Below are 19,413 nucleotides of genomic sequence, written 5' to 3'. Positions count from 1 at the left end.
TGGCGCCGGGAGTAAGGGGGGGGGAGCTCAGTGGTTAAGAACACTGACTACCCTTCCAGATGTCCTGAGTTCAATTCCCAGCAACCACATGATGGCTCACAACCACCTGTAATGGGATCTGATGCCCTCTTCTGGTTGAAGACAGCTACAGTGTACTCATATACATTAAAAAAAAATCACTTGAAGGGAATATGGCGCATCTAGTACTCCACCCAATGCTCTCTTAACCTTACCTGGGCTCAAACTCCTCACTATTTACTTACTTATGTTTATTTATTTTTATTATGTATATGTGTCGGGGGAGGGGGGATTGCGTGAGTATATTATCTAAAGCTGGAAGAGGCTATCAGATCTCCTGAAACCAGAGTTACAGACAGTCGTGAGCCACCCAGTGAATGCTGGGAGGTGAATTTGGTGTTCTCTGCAGAAGCCCCAAGCACCTTTCACCACTGAGCCATCTTTCCAGTGCCATAATTTTCATCATTTAAAGGTACCTGCTCTGTGGGCTCACAGGGATAAGTATGTCTGACAGAGCAGGTGACAGGCATACCTGGCCTAGCATTGTCACTCAAGAGAGCCACAATATAGCTCAAAGGGAGGGGGTAGGGAGTCACTAGAGATATGTGACTGGTTGTCACCAGTCACAAGGGCTGGGAACATTTCAGAGCCCCCGTCTGTCTTCAGGGTTATTGTGATTGTTAACCCTTTAATTTTCTGTCAACGCCTTTTAGCAACATCCACTTGTTCCCAGAATGAGCAACTGTCCTCACACACAATACTTACTAATCCTTGAATTTGGGAGGCAGAAGAATAAGGACCAGGAATTCAAGTTCAGGCTTGGCTGCATTATATCAAGTTTGAGGCCAGCCTGGGTTGCATCAGACTCTGTCTGAAAACACAAACACATGCATTTTAGATAGGGTTTTATTGCTTATAAAGACCAAGGCAGCTGTTGTGAAGGCTGTTGGGGCTGGCTTACAGTTTCAGAGGCTCTGTCCATTATCATGGTAGGAAGCACGGCACCATGCAGGCAGACTTGGTGCTGGAGGAGCCCCGAGAGTTCTACATCTTGATCCTTGTTCCACAGGCAGCAGAGGGAGACCACCTTCCACACTGGGCAGAGCTTGAACACTAGGAAACCTCAAAGCTGGCACAGCTACACAGTGACACATTTCCTCCAATAAGGCCACACCTCCTAATACTGCCACTTCCCATGGGCCAAGCAGATTCAAACCACCACCGCATGAAAATCAATCTGTTTCTAGAGGTGTTTGGAAGATAAATTCAGAGAGATGTGAGTGAGTTACTGGTTAGGAGCACTGTCAGGTTTAGAAGAGGTTGGAGAAGGGCAGTCTGAAGAGGCAAAATGTGAGCCAAGGCCGAAGACCCTAACACAGCCAGTCAAGAACAAACTGCTATGGGCACTGAGCACTGTGGATAGGAATTCAAAGGCCCCAGGTCAGGAACCCTTGGTCACTAATTGAAGCAACTCCCGGTGCCATGTGCTATCCCTTACTGCTTCTTTAGGTCCTCAGAGAGGTTCCTTTGGTGTCCTGAGCCTCTCTCAAGCTCAGTCCCTCCACCTATCTAAGAAGGCAGCAGTTCACAGAGGGCGGAGGCCTCTCTTCTAGGAGCCCTGCAGCTAAGCAGAATCTGAGTCTCCTGGTTCCTGTCTGGCAAAGGGTGAGCAGACATCCTTGACTTCTCCAGCTTGGGGCCCCAGATCTCCATGGCAACCCTTAGACGCAATTCTAATCCAAAGGAGGAAGACCTGGGAGGGAGAGCCCAGAACACAGTGAGGAGACCTGAGGAGCCTCCCTGTCCCCTTGTGCCCTGCTCATTTCCTAGAGCAGCCAGGGCCTGCACCCCAGGCTCCCCAAAGGCCTACAGGAGATTGCGCAGGTCTGCCCCCTGCTGGGCACAGATCCAGGATGGCTTTTCTTTGGCAGCTGCCCCAAAGGCTGCTCCTGTTGGGGACAACCGCCTTGACTGTGTCTGCCTTGGGGACAGGTGAGTAGGAAGGGCCTGGAAAGAGACCCTGCTTCCAGGCTTTCCCCAGTTAGCACTCATTAGTATTCTTGAGTCTACTCCAACCCCTTTTAAAAGGCTGGAGATCTGAGTGAGTCTGAGGCAGGGATCTGGGGGTGGGTGGGGTAGCCCTTGGGTCTGGGGCTGTGGGTGAGACAGTTTGCATTGGGCATTCTTTCATTCCACCTCTGACATCAATGCTTCCACTCTGCTGTGTCTCCTGCAGTCAACAGGAAAGGGGTGCAGCTCAGTGACAGAGCATCTGCTAAAGATGTGTAAGGCCCTTGGTTCTATCCCCAGGACCACGTAAAAAAAACAATTCTAAAGTTGGGGAGTGGTGGCACATGTTCTCTCACAGACTCTGAGGCAGGGGATCTCTGCAAGTTTGAAGCCAGCCAGAGGGACATGAATTTCCATCTCAAACAATCAAACAAATGGAACCGATTTCAAAGTGAATAGTGCTTGTGAAATCTAGGGCTTTATTTTTATCCTTAACAATAGCCATACGTGATACCAGGGATGGTTACTCCCGCAGCTAAATTGTGTCATAACCCCTTCCTTGCAAGAGGGTTGCTGTGGCTCCTGACTTCATCCCTTTCTGGGTCAATGACTGTTAGAAGCCGGAAGGAAAAGAAGCTTCCTGCCTAGACCTCTCCATCTTTAATTTTTTACAAAACTGGATGCTGAACCTACAGCCTCACACGGGTTCCATACACATTCTGCCTCTGAGCTACATCCCCAGCCTGCTGGTGAGAAAAGTACCAACTGGGCAGTGATAGTGCGCACCTTTGATCTCAGAGGCAGAGGCAGGCAGATCTCTGAGTTCCAGGCCAGCCTGGTCTTCAGAGTTCCATGACAGTCAATGCTACCAAACCCTGTCTTGAAAAAAAAAATTAAATAAAAAAAATTTTTAAAGGCTGCTGTTGAACACAATCTATAGGTCAGGCAGGTCTTGTGGTTTTAATCTTTTTTTGCTGGGATTACAGGACTGCAGCCCCCACTCCCAGCAACTCCTGCTTGGTTGTTGTCATCATCGTCATCATCTTCGTCATCATCATCATCATCATTTACTATTGTTTATATGTTGAGTAAGGCCTTGATATGCACTGTAGATAGTCTTAAACTTTGGGAGATACTCCTCCTTCTGTCTTCTGAGTGCTGAAATTAAATGTGTGTGCCATTATACTTTTTTATTTATTTAGTTAGTTAGTTTTAGTTTTTGGTTTTTGAAGACAGGGTTTCTTCATGTAGTCCTAGCTGTCCTGTCCTAGAACTGATCCGACTGCCTCTGCCTCCCCAGTGCTGGGATCAAAGGTATGAGCCACCACCAGCCTTTTTTTTTTTTTTTTAAAATGAATACACTGTAGCTGTCTTCAGACACACCAGAAGAGGGCATCAGATCCCACTACAGATGGTTATGAGCCACTGAGAATTAAACTCAGGACCTCAAGAAGAGCAGTTACTGCTCTTAACCACTGAGCAATCTCTCCAGTACCATCCCCCGTTCTTTAAAGCAGGGAGGAAAACTATTCCCCCAAAACTCCCAGCAGACCTCTTTTTAAATCTTATAGGTCAGAACTGGGTCACATACTAATCCCCAGAACACAGGGATGCAATTAGGATCTCCTTTAGCAAGGAGACATAGAGAATGGGAGAAGGATGGGCAGGCTCCCAATTGTATCCACCCCATCCTCACACGAGATACCCGAGGGCAGGGGAGAGGGTGTCTGACACTTCAGTAATTCAATAAGTTCTGAGCAAACTCAGATGGGAAACTTAGATATCCATGAGTTTTTCTGTTGCAATCTCAGCCTACAAAATACTTGGGAAAGTAACATTTGTTTTTTATCTTGACCACAAGATCCAATTTGACGGGAGACATTTGTTCTTCTGGCTGCTACATCTGGCCAGCTTGACTGTTTCTGTTGGTCCTTCCTGTGGTGAACACAGCAGTCCTTGGGGTAGTATCTGATCTTAGAGAGGTCTGCAGATTCTGCAACTGCCTCGGAAATAATACTGTGTATACATCATCATCTCCTGACCCTTTTACTGAGACAGGAGTCTCAGGTATCTCAGCTGGCCTTGAACTTACTGTGCAGCTGAGCGGCCTGATCCTCCTGCCTCTACCTCCCAAGTGTTGGGATCAGAGTACTACCACCTAAAAACCATATTTACATTTTCTCTCTCCCTGTCCCAATCCCACCCCCTTCTCACATTTTTTGAGACAGAATCTCATTTTGTAGAGTCCTGGCTGTCCTGGAATTCACTCTAAAGACCAGAGCTGGCCTTGAACTCACAGAGATCCCTGTGCCTCCTCCAGGGTCCAGGGATGAAAGGTGTGCATAGCCAGGCCTGATTATTTTATTATAGTTTTCCCTTTTGAGACACTTTCTAGATTTGTAACCCTGATTAGCCCTGACTCACCGTGCTGCTGCTGCTGCTGCTGCTGCTGCTGCTGCTGCTGCTCCTCCTCCTCCTCCTCCTCCTCCTCCTCCTCCTCCTCCTCCTCTTCTTCTTCTTCTTCTTCTTCTTCTTCTTCTTCTTCTTCTTCTTCTTCTTCTTCTTCTTCTTTTTTGGCTTTTCCAGACAGGGTTGCTCTGTATAGCCCTGTCTGTCCTGGACCTCACTCTGTAGACCGGCCCCACCGTGCTTCTTCTTGTCTTCAAGAATATTGGTTTTTAATCCTAGCACTTGGGAGGCAGAGGCAGGCGGATTTTTGAGTTCGAGGCCAGCCTGGCCTACAAAGTGAGTTGAGTTCCAGGACAGCCAGGGCTATACAGAGAAACCCTGTCTTGATAAACCAAAAACCAAAAACCAAAAACCAAAAAAAAAAAAAAAAAAAAAAAAGAATATTGGTTTTTACAGGTAGATGCCACCACCCTAGGGGCTGAAGTCCAGAGATTTTGAATTAGGAGTTGTGACTTTGAATCAAGTCATCATGTGTTCACAAAAATGCATCCTTGTTTTGAGGATGAGGCTTATTGAGGAAGCGCGATTTCCTGGATCAGGTAGAAAGGGCGGCCCGGGACTCTCTCATTCTCTCTCTCTTCTCTCTCTCTCTCCCTCTCTCTCTCTCTCTCTCTCTCTGTGTGTATATGTGTGTATGTGTGTGTGTGTGTTTGTGTGTGTGTTTGTGTGTGTGTTTGTGTGTGATCCCGCATGACTCCGCCCCTGCATTCTCCCCGCAGCGGACCTGACGGACCTGTGCGGACAGACCTGGCAGGAAGACGCGCTGCAGCTGCGCTCGCACTCGGCTTCACGCAAGTTCTACTTCGTGACTCCGGACACTGACTGCATTCTGTGGTTGCGTGCTGCAGCCCCTGAAGACAGGATGCGCTTCCAGTTCCGCTTCTTTCTGGTTTACAGCCTGTCCTCGGCCATCCGGATCACCGCAGCCACCCAGGCCACTGCGGCCACACCAACAACCAAAGCATCCTCCCGCGACCCGTGCGCACCGGGCTCCTACCTGCAATTCTACGACGGCCCGCAAGAGGCGCCCCGGGCCCTGGGGCCTCCGATCTGTGGCCTGACCATTCCAGCCCCATTCACGTCCTCTGGGCCCTGGCTTGGCTTGCGCTTGGTCACTAGGGGCCGCCAACCCCGGGTGGACTTTTTGGGCGAGGTCACCTCTTTCCACCTGGGTGGGTTGGGGCTCATGGATAGGGAGAGGTGAGGAGGGATAGAGCAGGAGAGGACAGGAACGGGGGAATGGGATCCCAGTTAGGAAACAGTGGGTGACGTGGACAGGGTTGTGGAACCAGTGAGAAAAGAGCTAGATCTACAAATCCTGTCTCCTTCTAGCCCCGACACACACTTTCAAGGTTCACTTGAACAAGGTTCACACAAGACACCTGTTCACACCCAAACTGTATGACCCTCACAATTAAACTCATGTTGGCACAAACGCTTCACACACTCACTGTCTTCTCACCTAAACAGCCACATACCTCACAGCTGGAACTCAATACCGCCTCACACCCAGATATGAGCACTGGCCCCTCTGTCTGGGCCAACCTGTCAGGTTTGCTGAAGGCCTGTACTAGGACTTTCCCCTAAAACTCACTTAGGCAAGGCAGGGTCCACTCTGAGCCCTCTCTGGCCGCCAGCTCACCGCCAGTCAGTCTCTCTGCGAATCTGTACAGCGTTTTCAGATTTCTTTGTTTCTTGGTTCTCTTTCTTGGCAGGGTCCGTGAGCTTACAGCCATTCTCCTGCCTCAGCCACCTGTGTGCTGCGACCAGAGGCTTAGAGCTCTGTGTGTGTGTGTGTGCGCGCGCGCGCGTGCATGTGTGCAAAAGACATTCAAACAGCACATGTCTGTCACAGCTTTTACCCTCTGAGCCATTTTGTTGAGACTGGCTTGCTTTATTTATTTATTTATTTATTTATTTATTTATTTATTTATTTTTGAGACAGGGTTTCTTTGTGTAGCAATGGCTGTCCTGGCATTTGCTTTGTAGACCAGGCTGTCCTTGAACTCTCAGAGGTCTTCCTGCCTCTGCTTCCTGAGTTCTGGAATTAAAGGCATGCACCCAGTTTGATTTTTGTTATTGTTGTTTTTTTTTTTTTTCTGAGCCAAGGTCTAACTCTGTAGCCCAACTTGGCTTTGACCTAGAGATCCTTCTGCCTCTGCTCCAGAGGTCTCAGATCACAGGTTTTCAACACTATGCCTGATTCAAGCTGAGGTGTTGAATCTGCCTTGCAATTCAGATCAAGTTCAAGGCTGTACATAGCCTTGCAGGTTGCCCCGGGTCTGGAGCCACCATGTGCTGATATCACTGCTCTAAGGGAGAGCAGGCTAGCTCTCAAAGCCCAGAAAGAGCCTAGGCTTTCTAGCTTTCCATGGTTATTTCTGGCTGAGTCTCCAGACTAGAGAGTTAAGCATGGGGCTTGTAGGCATGCCAAGGTTAGGGGCCTCTGGCACTGCCTTAGGACCTGGAGGATTAGATGGTGGGCTGGCTCTTGGCTATTAGCCACTTGGCCCTTCAGGCAGGTTCAACTACCTTTGTCTGCCCTAGAATCGTCTGTGTGTGCGTGCACATGCGTGTGCATGTGTGTGGGTGTCGAGGAGAGGATGGGAGGTGCTGTCCCTTCCCTGTTGAGTCTCTGGCTCTATATGAAGTATGCCCTAATGGTGTGTATGTCAGAGGTCAGAGGCCAACTGGTAGGAGGTGTTTCTTCCCCTACCATGTCGGGGGTGTGCCTCTGCCTACTGGAGTCTACCTTATTTTTTTGAGAGCCTCTTACTGAACTTTAAGACCCCCATTTCTGCTAAACTACTGGTTACCAAGTCTCCAGTATCTGCCTGACTCACATCCTACCTCCAGCATAACAGGAACACACCACTGTGCCCAGAGTTTCCATGGGTGCTGGGGATTCAAACGCAGGTCCTCATGTTTGCACAGAAAGTACTTTACCCACTGAACAGTTTGCCCAGTTCCTTGATCTTTTGAGACAGGGTCTCATGTAGCCCAGGCTATCCTTGAACTTACTATGTAGGATATCTTTGAATTCTTGATCCTCCTGTCTCTGCTTCCCAAATGTTGCTATTACTGGTTAGCTACCATACCTGGCTCTAAAGCTAACTTTTGCCCACAGCATGGAATTAGTCAAGCTGTCTGCCAGACTCTGTATACTGAGTCTCATTCCTTCGCTCATGTGTGGTCATTCATAAACATTAATTGAGCACCTGCTGTGTGCCAGGTGCTATATGACAGGCACTAAGGATACTGCAGCAAGCACTAGAGAAGGCCCTGTGTTCTGGTGCTGGCTTGCTGGTAGGGAAGGCAGGGAAGCAAATAAACAAATAGATCTGTGTCTAGCAGAAGGGACAAGAGGTTTAGTGGGCTCTCAGTTGGGATGAGCATCCATGGGAGAGAGGAGGCTTGCAGTTCTGGGTAAGCTGAAGGATAAAATAGCACCTGAGTGGAGATTTCCCACTTAGAATGGGAATGGTAGCGTCACCAGTGGTAAGTGCAAAGGCAGGAGCCAGAGTCTGCCAAGGATGCTCAGGACTATTGCAATTCTATGTATGTGTGTATGTATGTATGTATGTATATGGATACTTTTGTCGGCATATACTCTGCACACCAGAAGATGGCATCAGACAGCCGTGAGCTGCCATGTGGGTGCTGGGAATTGAACTCAGGACCTTCAGAAGAGCAGTTAGTGCTTTTAACCACTGAGCCATCTCTCCAGCCCCCACTGTGAATCCTAGGTCATAGGCACATGACCCACACTCACACCACTGTGTGAACTTCACATCCATCCTTTCTCTTACCCAGATGATAAGCCCTGTGGCCATGGTCAGGTGATCCAACGTCCCCCAGCTCTAGTCTCCTTACCATGGCTCCACAGGGTTAAAGTACACACTATCCATGCCTAGAATCCCATCCTTGGAAGCTGAATCAGGGGCATAAAGTGCTTGACTCTAGACTAGATCACACCAGGAGACCCTGCCTTGAAATAAAGAAATAATTTAAAAATATTAAATTAGAGGTGTTGGGATGTGACTTGTCTAGCTCAAAGAAGACCCTGAGTTTGGTCCTGAGCATTGCATGAATTGGACATTGTGATGGTTTGTATATGCTCAGCCCAGGGAGTGGCACGCGTAGAAGATGTGGCCTTGTGTGTCACTGTGGGTGTGGGCTATAAGATCCTCATCCTAGCTGCCTAGAAGTCAGTATTCTGCTAGCAGCCTTCAAATGAAGATGTAGAACTCTCAGCTCCTCCTGCACCATGTCTGCCTGGATGGTGCCGTATTCCCACCTTTATGATAATGGACCGAACCTCTGAATCTGTAAGCCAGCCCTTATAAGAGCTGCCTTGGTCATGGTATCTATTCATAGCAGTAAAACTCTAACTAAGACAGAGGTGGTGACTTACACCTGCAATCCCAGCAGTAGGGAGGCAGAGGTCATAGGACCAGAGGTCAAAGGTCATCAGTACTAGACGTTCAAGGACATCCTGGGCTACCTATTTTATGAATTCAGTAAGTGTTAACCACAAAGCCACCATGGCCACCAGCACCACAACCAGTTTTCACTGTGTTGACTCCCCTAAAGATTGTATACTGTTATCTCTCCAGGAGACCTACATTCCATGAACATGCTGTCAGACAGAAGCCTTGTCCTGTCCCCCATTTCTCTCACCATGGGACCACAGTGTTGTGGGATCTAGTCTAGGATCCTTACTCCCAGCTTCCCTTTTCTACCCCAGGGTCTTGCGGCACCTACTTCCGCTGTCGGAATGGCAGATGTGTGCCCCGGAGCCTCCTATGTGATGACTGGAACATGGACAACTGCGGCGACGGCAGTGACCAGGACTCCCGTCCCCCAGCCAGCTGTGGAGGTCAGTGATCGGGATCACGTGGACCCCATTTGAATATTAAAGTGGAGAGGCTGGCTGGCCCTAATGCTCATCTCTGGGGGTGGCAGGGCCTGGGTAGAGAGGTAACATACAGCAGGAGGGAGCGTGGCTACAATAATGGTCATTTTAGAGATCAAGAGTGAGGGTCAGTGCAGCGGAGGGAGGAGCGTCTAGTCCGGCGTGTGCCCGGAGACCTGGGGAGAGATGCTTCCCAGGACCCGAGGACCTGCCATCACTTCCAGTCCATATGACAACCTCTGGGTTATGACAGATGCTTGAGAAGCAATAGTTAAGTGAATAACAGACCTCGTGACTCCTCGGTCCCCTCATCGGTGGGGGATGGGGTCATTACATCTAACCCTGCAGACTCCTCACCTGCAAGTGCTATTACTAAAGTGTTCTGCTTAGAGCGAGCCACTTACTGCTCGGACGCTGCTCACCCCAGACTGCTCTGTCCCATGTCCCACTTACCAGCCTGCTGGGTAGACCAGACTTCACTTCCGGGCTGTGTGACCTTGGCCAGATGTTTTTTTTTTTTAAAGAAGATTTATTTATTTATTTTATGTATATGAGTAAACTGTAGCTGTATTGATGGTTGTAAGCCACCATGTGGTTGCTGGGACTTGAACTCAGGACCTTCGGAAGAGCAGTCAATGTTCTTAACCGCTGAGCCATCTCTCCAGCCCCTTGGCCAGATGTTTTATCAACTCTGTCCCTCATTTCCCTTCTTCTGGTACTGAGGATGTCAGAGAACCCTCATGGGGTGTAAGGGACACCGTAGTGTCCCCTGAAAGGGAAGCTCTCAGTGTGCTGTTACTGCTCACAGGTCCCTCTCTGGTACCCAAGGAGATGGGGACATTGGAAGATAACAGTTCCAAGGCGCTGACTCTTCTTGTGGCTCCTGGTTCCACAGCTGAGCGGACCCCTCCAGAAGGCCTGGCGCCCATCACACAAGAAGTGTTGGAAGGTAGATGGCACTTGGTGAAAAACTCCTTACATTTATCCACTAAAATTCCACCTGGGCCAGCCAGGAAAACGCTTGGATCCCAGCACCTATGTAAAAAGCCAGGTTCAGTGGGGTGAACCTGTAACCCCAGCACTAAGGAAGCCAGTCTAGTCCAACAGACAAGCCTTGGGTTCAGTGGGAGAGACCTTGTCTGGGAAAATGAGGTGGCAAGGAGGAGGTTGAGCAGGGCAGTGTCCTGAAGTGGAGAGATGACTTGGAAGTTAGGAGTTCATCCTATTTTTGAAGAGGATCTGAGTTTGGTTGTCAGGACCCAGGTTGGGCAGCTCACAATTGCCGGCGACTCCAGTCCCACAGGGATCTGACCACTCTGGCTTTTGAGGACACCTGGACTCCTATGTACATGCCCACACACAGACACATAATTAAACGTAAATTAAATCTTAAATAACAATAATAATAAAAGGCTGGGCAGTGGTGGCGCACACCTTTAATCCCAGTACTTGGGAGGCAGAGGCAGGTGGATTTCTGAGTTCGAGGCCAGCCTGGTCTACAGAGTAAGTTCCAAGACAGCCAGGAATATACAGAGAAACCCTGTCTGGAAAAAAAAAAAAAAAAAAAAAAAAAAGGCTTCCTGATGTCAGCCTTGGCCTCCACAATCAAATGCTCGCATGTATATTTGCACACATGAGAACATGTATAAAAACACAAGCAAGCCGGGCAACGGTGGAGCACACCTGTAATCCTAGCACTCGGGAGGCAGAGGCCGGTGGGTTGCTGAGAGGTTGAGGCCAGCCTGGTCTACAAGAGTGAATTCCAGGACAACCAGGGCTACACAGAGAAACCTTGTCTCAACAAACAAATAAACAAACACCCAACTCCCAAGCACACACCATACAGACACACATGCCAAAGAGCAAAAACTGCAAAAAAAGACGATGGGGGGAGCTGGCAAGAAAGCTTAGTAGGTAAAGACGCTTGCTGGGTGAGCCTGGCAGCCTGAGTCCAATGTAAACCCATGCAAAGGAAAGAAGAAGAGAACAGACTCCATGAAGTGGTCCCCTGCCCTCCACATATTTGCTGTGGTACACATGCCCTCACTCTACCATAAATTACCCCATGGTAACACACACACACACACACACCCACACCTCATCTCCATGATTTCAGGAGACTGGGCCCAGTAGAAGTTGACTGGACTCTCATTCCTCCCACAGGTCCCTGGCTCTGGTGGGTGGCTCTGGCCTCCTCAATGCTGCTGACCTGCACTGGCCTCCTCTGGTGCTGCTGTTGCCCAGGTTGGCTGGCCTGGCACCCAGGTGCCCACAGGCTCCGCCTCAGATGCTGTGCAGCCTGCAATGTTTGTCACCTATGTCCTGGCCGGGTGGCTCCTGGGGGTCTGTGGCTGAGCTGGCCGGCCTTCCAGAACCAGGGAGGTCATCGTTAGGGGGCTGTAGTGATCAGTTGATTAGGCTCTGGGCTCTGACAGGCCTGGGCTTTAAGCTCTTTTAGCTGGCTGACTTGGAAGAGGTCACTTGGTTCTTTGACCCTCAGTCTGTCTCTCTGAGAAATGGACCATGTCTGGTTCCCAAACAAGGTAAAGGTTGCAGAAAACAGGAGGATCAGGCCAGCCTGGTCTACATATAGAGTTCTAGGACAGCCGTGGCTCCAAGGAGAGACACTGTCACAAAAAAACAAACAAACAAACAAACAAAAAAAACCCAAGCCATATCAATCCAAACCAAAGCAAGAGAGATGTCTCAGTGGTTAAGAGCACTGGCTGCTCTTCTTGAGGTCCTGAGTTCAAATCCCAGAACCCACGTGGCAGCTCACAACTGTCTATAATTCCAGTTCCAGGGGATCCAACACCCTATTCTCCTGGTTTCCTCAGATATCAGGTACACACGTGGTAGGGGAAAAAAAAAAAGAAAGACCAGACCTAAGAACACAACAGACCAAAGAATGATACAATCTCTTGTCCTGGGTCAAATACAGGGAAGGACACCTGAAGTAGGGCTACAGTGATCACCAGCAGCTGGTGGTGTCCTAGATGGAAGGGTGAAGCACTTGGGACAGTGTCCTGATGTGGGGGCCTCAGTGCAGCAGGTCTCCCTGCTTGTCTTTTGTTTGAGTTGCGAACTATTGGGACCCAGCTCCATGGCGGCTGGCAACACTAACTGGGACGTTAAACTCAAACTATAGCAGGGCCTCTCTGCGTCTCGGGCTGTTGCCTTCACCGGGGCCTCTTCAAACCTTCTGTAGTTGTTCTGTGGTACAGCACGCACCTATATACCCGTAGATATACACAAGACAACGAGACGTGCCCTGAGACGTCTGAGAATTACCATTAGTCACTACGACTGGAAGGAGAGGATCTGAGATTGCCAAGGGTCATGTCTGAGAGAGAAGCTGTAGCCAATGATATATTTTTTGTTTTGTTTTGTTTTTTGTTTTTTTTTCTCTGTTTAGTCCTGGCTGTCCTGGAACTCACTCTGTAGACCAGGCTAGCCTCGAACTCAGAAATTCGCCTGCCTCTGCCTCTGCCTCCCAAGTGCTGGGATTAAAGGCGTGTGCCACCACGCCCAGCTGCAGCCAATGATATTTGACGTAGCTTATATAAATTTATTGTCACTCAATAAAGCTTGATTTGTGGGAAGACAATCTGTCCATCTGCTTCTGAGGCAGAGTGCTCATGACAGAGGGGACAACAGATCCTGAGGGTAGAGGTGGATCATTGTGCTGGACAGGGCAGGGGGCCTAGGGTAGGAACTGGGGTCTGCCTTGATCAGAAAAAAAACCTCAGGGATTGCTCCTCTTCCACATCTCAGAGACTCGACCCTGCCTTGCCCTTCCCCCAGCGGTACTGAGTGAATCCCTTGTCATTGAAACAGGAGACATCTAGCGGGGATAGCACCGTTTATTAAGAAAAAAAAAATCAGAGAAAGACCACAGGGGGTTCCCTCTAGGACCCAAGAGCCACAGTCTGGGCCTGCTTACCCCTTAGTCAGGTCCTCAGGCTCCCAGATGGGCAGGGTTATCATCATCCCTCGTTCCCTTCCCAAGCTGAGGTCTCAGCTGCCTCCACCAAGCCACAGGTGCTCCTGATCCCTGCTCCCCCACGCCCTGGGCCTTCACCTCCAGAAGAGTGGGGGGGTGTGGCCTGGTGTGGTGGGACCTCATTGCTGGGCTCTGCCTAGCGATTCTGGGAAAGAGTTGGTCTCCCTTGCAGCTCCTGAGGGCAGAGCCCTGGGCTGTGTGTGTGTGTGGGGGATATGGGGGTAGGGGTGGGGGAATGCAGGTGGAGGAGGGCTGGGTGGGAGGGGACACTGCCAAGGACATGGGACCTCTGGCTAGGTGGGTGTGGAGGAGGCTGGGATGGTATGTGGTCGGTGTGTGTGTGGGGGGGGGCAGTGAGCTGCCTTCTGCTCCCAGAACAGTGGCTCAGGCCATGGCCACACCCCCTCGTTCAGTTTGACAGTGAGGCACCAGGTGGTAACTGCGCTCACAGCAATGAGGACTGTCCGCACGCACGGCCTGCTGAAGTGGGTGGCCCAGCCTGACGCTGAAGCAGGGAAAGGGATGGGAACAGTTCTGAGCCCTACCAGTCACGATGCCTGACTCCAAGTTCCGGGAGCCTTCTGAGGAAACCTCTTCCAGTCCCCTTGTCCTGCCCACCAGCCTCGGGGCTCTGCCCACGAATGCGTGGGAGTTGGCGCACCCACCCTCCAGTCCAGCCCAGGGTGGTAGCAGCGAAGCGTGGCCTTGCCTCAGTCTCTTACAAAAAGTCATAATAATATTAATAATAATATACTCGACACTGTCAGGCTGGGTGCTGCCCAGGAGTCCGTGGGAGGCAGGTGGGTGCCTATGAGGGGCAGGGCCGTGTGTTGGCCCCTGCCTGGGCGCGATGCTGCAGGTCCAGGGGCTGTGGAGGTGGGGCTCCAGGCCGGGCCGTGTGCAACACCAGATTCTTGATACAGCCTGTGATCCCAGAAGAGAACTTGCCCCTGGTCAGTGTGGCCACATCTGGGGCACCACCTGTGGCAGGAAGAGGATCGTTGTGACAGTGGGTCATCGGTGGAACCGAGAGGCAAGGAAGCCAGACTACAGCCCCGAAGGCTGCCATCTCCTCCCCGTCTGTCTCAACACCCTGCCCGGCACTCACCAATGTAGATGATGTCCTTGGTGTTGACCGCCACATTAGGACCTGGGGACCGGCCGGTGACCAGATCCTCACCGTCTACTTGGATGGAGCCTCTCTGGCCCTCTCTGCAGGTGTGACAGGGTCAGGTCCTTTGCCCTGAATCCCCATCCTCCCCTGTCATTGACACTCCCAATAGGCACATCTGGCCCGTGTTTGCTCTCAGTTCTCTGCTTTCCTACTGGCCACACACAGCCACCTTCTGAGGCCTGTCCTCAGCTCTCCCCTCTTTAAGAAACCCAGGCTGGGTTCGAACTCAGAATCTTCTTGCCTCCACCTCCCAAGTGCTGGGATCACAAGTGTGCACCACCACCTTGATACTGGAGGAGCGCTGCTTGCCAGTAAGGAGTCTTTCCATATCAGTTACTTATTCTGCCCCTCAGATCTCAGAGCTTGCCCCAAGCCTGGGGTGGGGAGGTATGTGCTCCTGGATCCTATGCCCAACTCTGGTCCCTCCCCCTAGCGCTTGGCTGGACTCCTTACCGCAGCGCTGTTATCCGATGCCACTCGCCGTCATTGATGGGATCTTCTGAGACAAGACGGGCCTCCCCACTGCCCAGTTGGTAGCTGGAGTAACATAGATCCACAATGGTGTGAATTTGACGGTGAGACAGGATGTATAAAGGTGCAGATGATACCGGGGTGTGTAGCTGGGGCACCTGGACCTGCAGCTTCCCAGGGGAGAAGCCAGGGTTGGAAGAGGGGGATGGAGGTGCTGGGACTCACCTGAACACTAGATGGCCATCCTGTAGTCCAAGGCTAATGAAGTCCTTGCTGCGGCTGGCCTCTCTCACCTGCCAAGGAAACATGGGGTCTCTAGGTGTCCCTCACTGGAGCGCTGAGACCCTGAGGGCTGCAGCCTCAGCAGTCCTCTCTCTACACTTTCCTGACCAGTGTAGGCCAGTTTCTAACCCCAGAAGCCCCAGGACCCTCAGAGATTCCCACTCACCACACCCTGCCAGAGCAGGAGGCCATCGGCTGTGCTGGTCCGAACCTCGAATTCAATTGTCTCGGGTACTTCAGGCAGGCTGGGAAGAGGGAGCAGGAAGCAGTGGGTGGGGAAATCTGCGTCTCACACTCCGGTTAACCCTGCCAGGCCCAGAGAGTCAACTAACACCCATCTTACCTCCTTGAGAAACTGTTACCAGGGAGGCCTAGGAAGCCATTGTCATAAAAGTAGGCTCCGTATTGCCCAGGGGCATCTGTAGGAGGGAGGGAGACAGGGAGTGTGACTCTCTAAGTCCATCGTAGCTAATTACCATGTGTTGTGTACACGATGGGCATGTGAGTGTGGGAATGCTCATGATATTGTGTGTGTGTGTGTATGTGTGTACGCGCGTGCCGCACGCGCAAATTCATGTGTAGATCAGATGACAACTTTTGGGGGTTGTTTCTCTCCTTCTACAGTGGGTTCCAGGGATTAACCTCAGGTCACTGGTGTATGTAGCAAGTGCTCTTACATGCTAAGCCACCTCATTACCCACAGTTTTACTTTAAAAGGGGTGGGGGAAGGGCTTGCTGCACGCCTCTTTCCTTCTCTTCCTCCCGCCACCTAGGATGTATTGAATTCTCTGTGAATGACTGTTTTGCCAGCATGTTTATACCTCACATGTGTGCCTGGTACCCACAGAAGTCAGAAGAGGGCATGAGAGTCCCTGGAACTGGAGTTACAGGCTAGTTACTATGTGCCTGCTGGGAACTCTGAAACTAACACACACTTTTAAACACTCTGCCTTTTTTTTTTTTGGTTTTTCGAGACAGGGTTTCTCTGTGTAGCCCTGGCTGTCCTGGAACTCACTCTATAAACAAGGCTGGCCTCGAACTCAGAAATCCGACTGCCTCTGCCTCCCAAGTGCTGGGATTAAAGGCGTGCGCCACCACAGCCTGGCTTTTTTTTTTTAATTATTATTATTATTTTTTTAAATTTTACTTTTTAGTCTATGGACTGGAGAGATGGCTCAGTGGAAGAGTACCTGCTGTTCTTCTAGAGAACCCGGGGTTCAATTCCTGACACCCACATGGCTGTACAGCTCCCTATAACTCCTGTCCCAGGGGATCCAATGGAAGCATCAGGCAGGCCCATGATACACAGACATGAATGTAGGCTAGCTATGCATACACATAAAATAAGAAAATTTTTTGGTTTTTTTAAGACAGGGTTTCTCTGTATAGCCCTGGTTGTCCTGGAACTCACTTTGTAGACCAGGCTGGCCTCGAACTCAGAAATCCACCTGCCTTTTCCTCCCAAGTGCTGGGATTAAAGGCATGCGCCACCATGCCCTGCATAAGAATGTTTAAAAGATTTATATATGCTTATTTCTTTATCATCATTTATTTATTTATCTATTTATTTATAGTTTTTGAGACAGGGTTTCTCTGTGTAGTCCTGGCTGCCCTGGAGCTTGCTCTATAGACGAGGCTGGCTTCAAACTCACAGAGATCCACCTGCTTCTGCCTCCCAAGTTGATGTGTCTGTGCCTGTGCCTGTATGTGTGTATCTCTGTGTGTGTGTATAGTGTGCGTCTCTGTGTGTGTATGTGTGTCTCTCTGTGTATGTGTGTCTCTCTGTGTGGTGGGAGTGAGTGTGTGTATGCACACATAAGTCTTGTGGAGGTTATTAGAGATTGTCAGATCTCCTAGATCTGGAGTCATAGGCAGCTATGAGCTTCCTGATGGACATGGGAGGAGCCGCAGGCACCCTTAGCTGAGCCATTATCTCTCCAACCCTGTCACAGATTTGCAGATTTTTTACTTTTATTTATTGTCTTTTAAAGAATGATTTCTTTATATGTCTATGAGTACACTGTAGCTGTCCTCAAACATACGAGAAGAGGACATCAGATCCATTGTAGATGCCTGTGAGCCACCATGTGGTTGCTGGGAATTGAACTCAGGACCTCTGGAAGAGCAGCCAGTGCTCTTACCCACTGAGCCATCTCTCCAGCTCGCAGATTCTTACTTTTTTTTTTTTTTTTTTGCGAGACAAGGTTTCTCTGTGTAGCCCTGGCTGTCCTGTAACTCACTTTGTAGACCAGGCTGGCCTCGAACTCAGAAATCCGCCTGTCTCTGCCTCTCAAGTGCTGGGATTAAAGGTGTGCGCCACCACTGCCTGGCTCTTACTTTTAAATATGTGGAATTCCAGAGAATGAGAGTCCTGTGTTGTTCAAACTGATACACCAGAGATGCTTGCTGACTGAAGGAAACTCATGCCAGTGGTTCCAAGGTTGCCCAAGGCCACCTTGCCAATAAGCTGTGTATGGCTCTGTCCCTCTTTGTTCCTGCCTATCTGTCCCTGTATGAGTTCTTCTCTTGGGTTTGTTTTCCTTGAGGATCCAAACTGAGGTATAACTAACTGGGAGAAATGAGAATGAGAGTCCCAAGGAGACCAAGGAGAAGCCAAGGCCACCATCTGCCTAGCTGGCCACAGAGGGTACGCACCATTGCCTCCACTGCCTTCAGGGTGCCAGTCTGACTCCACTACCCCATATCCAGCGCCTGTGGGGAAGGAAGGATGGGATCTAGTTGGTGGACACAGATACCCAGTGGCTGTGTCTGACCCCAGAGGAAATATAAAACAACCAACAAGTACCTTGTTGGCAGCGTGGACCAGAGAAGCCAGGCAGACAGAGGCATCGGGCACCCCGGCAGGTGCCACCATTCAGACATGGTTCATGCAGCTGGCACGGGTTCTCCTCATGTTCACAAAGGTCTCCTGTGGGCCAAGGCAGAGGTGGGTGGGTGGACAGGGGCTAGACTTACCCTCTGACCCTGACTGACCCTTGGGCTGCTGTTCCTGTGCCCTGCTGTGCCCAGGGCTGGCCCTGGTACCTTTGAAGCCATCTTGACAGAGGCACTGGAACTCATATTCGCCCGCAGGCATGCATGTGGCGCCATTCTGGCAGGGCTGGCGCTCGCACGGGGAGCTGTCATAGCACTGGCCCACACCCTGGCTGCCCAAGAAGCTGTAGGTGAGGTCCAACCGCTTGCCATTCACAGATACCTGTGGGTACAGGGGTACCAAGGGACTCATGGGGTGTGGAAGCCGGGGTGTGCCAGCAGAGTGAGCGTAGGATAGAGTATCTGGGAAGTCAGGCAGGACCACAAAAGGTGACATGGGACCCCGAGTGTGGTAGGGAGGCACTGAAGCTGAATGCTGTGTAGCCAGTCACCCACATGACTTGAAAGCGGTTATTATTATCGCATTTTGGTGAAACTGGCTCATCAGAAACTGTATGATCCCAGGGTGATGGGAGTGGCAGGTGGCCGCACATTGAACGCTTCCCTCCCACCTTTCTTCCGAGGGCTGCTCCTCACCTCACCCACACAGCCATGGAAGTGAGCACTCATATTGGTGGCTGGGGACAGCTGTACCGAGGGCTCCACACCACCCAGGTAGAGCAGGGTATGCAGGTTAAGGCCCTGGCTCTTTCCTGGTGAAGAGCGTAACACAGGACGCCCTCCATCCACCCGCAGGCTGCCATCTTTGTTCAGGCGTTCCGCAGACACTCGGTGCCAGCGTCCTAAGGTCAGTGGCTCGTGGCTCCGCAGAACAGCCAGACCTGAGGAGACCATAGGTAGCGCTGGGTGACAGAGGGATCCTGAAACCCCCTCCCTATAGGACATGATTAACGGGGAATTTGTCATAGCTTTGAGGGATCTCTGAGGACTTTGTGGTTAGGGGTGGCCCCTCTTGTCTCCTGGCAACATAGTGACCCGAGGATGACACCCAGAGGCTCGGCCACACTTGGCACCTACTGCTTACCTGACCCTAACTCATAGCGGAACTCCAGGTGGCCACCAACCATTGCTAGGGACACAAAGTCTTCCACAGGCCCGCTCTTGCCCCCACTGAAC

At 50.8% G+C, this 19,413-nt stretch overlaps 2 protein-coding genes across 7 annotated transcripts in view; one reads left to right on the top strand and one right to left on the bottom strand.

The window, feature by feature from the left end:
* Positions 1 to 1,769: 1,769 nt before the first annotated feature.
* On the top strand, positions 1,770 to 13,013 carry Ldlrad2 (low density lipoprotein receptor class A domain containing 2). Of its 2 annotated transcripts, XM_006539013.4 has the most exons (5): positions 1,770 to 2,010; positions 5,217 to 5,669; positions 9,245 to 9,376; positions 10,221 to 10,361; positions 11,576 to 13,013. In XM_006539013.4, exons 1-5 carry the CDS (start codon positions 1,932 to 1,934, stop codon positions 11,803 to 11,805), a joined length of 1,035 nt encoding a protein of 344 aa, XP_006539076.1. In that variant the 5' UTR covers positions 1,770 to 1,931; the 3' UTR covers positions 11,806 to 13,013. The 2 variants fall into 2 exon arrangements, with proteins under 2 accessions (XP_006539076.1, NP_001029151.1); NM_001033979.2 differs by lacking the exons at positions 1,770 to 2,010; positions 5,217 to 5,669 and adding an exon at positions 8,708 to 8,825 and having other exon boundaries at positions 11,576 to 13,012.
* A 244-nt stretch (positions 13,014 to 13,257) lies between these two features.
* Hspg2 (perlecan (heparan sulfate proteoglycan 2)) overlaps positions 13,258 to 19,413 on the bottom strand; it is a 101,880-nt gene continuing 95,724 nt past the window's right edge. For all 5 annotated transcript variants that reach the window (XM_030253228.1, XM_030253229.1, XM_006538573.2 and 2 more), the window contains 11 exons: positions 19,322 to 19,413; positions 18,874 to 19,118; positions 18,388 to 18,559; positions 18,149 to 18,271; positions 17,998 to 18,054; positions 15,686 to 15,761; positions 15,509 to 15,587; positions 15,286 to 15,353; positions 15,043 to 15,126; positions 14,524 to 14,627; positions 13,258 to 14,396 (listed from right to left, as the gene is read on the bottom strand). The exon at positions 19,322 to 19,413 is cut by the window's right edge and continues 130 nt beyond it. In XM_030253228.1, the coding sequence (XP_030109088.1) occupies positions 14,224 to 14,396; positions 14,524 to 14,627; positions 15,043 to 15,126; positions 15,286 to 15,353; positions 15,509 to 15,587; positions 15,686 to 15,761; positions 17,998 to 18,054; positions 18,149 to 18,271; positions 18,388 to 18,559; positions 18,874 to 19,118; positions 19,322 to 19,413 (1,273 nt within the window). In that variant the 3' untranslated portion in view covers positions 13,258 to 14,223. The remainder of the gene's footprint in view (positions 14,397 to 14,523; positions 14,628 to 15,042; positions 15,127 to 15,285; positions 15,354 to 15,508; positions 15,588 to 15,685; positions 15,762 to 17,997; positions 18,055 to 18,148; positions 18,272 to 18,387; positions 18,560 to 18,873; positions 19,119 to 19,321) is intronic.

Source organism: Mus musculus, chromosome 4 (genome assembly GCF_000001635.26).
Source record: "Mus musculus strain C57BL/6J chromosome 4, GRCm38.p6 C57BL/6J".
In the NCBI taxonomy this organism is placed as follows: domain Eukaryota; kingdom Metazoa; phylum Chordata; class Mammalia; order Rodentia; family Muridae; genus Mus; species Mus musculus.
This window is presented reverse-complemented; position numbering and strand designations above follow the sequence as displayed.

Bases quoted from the DNA above. Each gene is read 5' to 3' on its own strand.
- Ldlrad2 (XM_006539013.4), top strand. From the start codon at position 1,932: ATGGCTTTTCTTTGGCAGCTGCCCCAAAGGCTGCTCCTGTTGGGGACA. The intron at 2,011-5,216 runs GTGAGTAGGAAG...TTCTCCCCGCAG, and splicing joins TGTGTCTGCCTTGGGGACAG to CGGACCTGACGGACCTGTGC. The intron at 10,362-11,575 runs GTAGATGGCACT...TTCCTCCCACAG, and splicing joins CACACAAGAAGTGTTGGAAG to GTCCCTGGCTCTGGTGGGTG.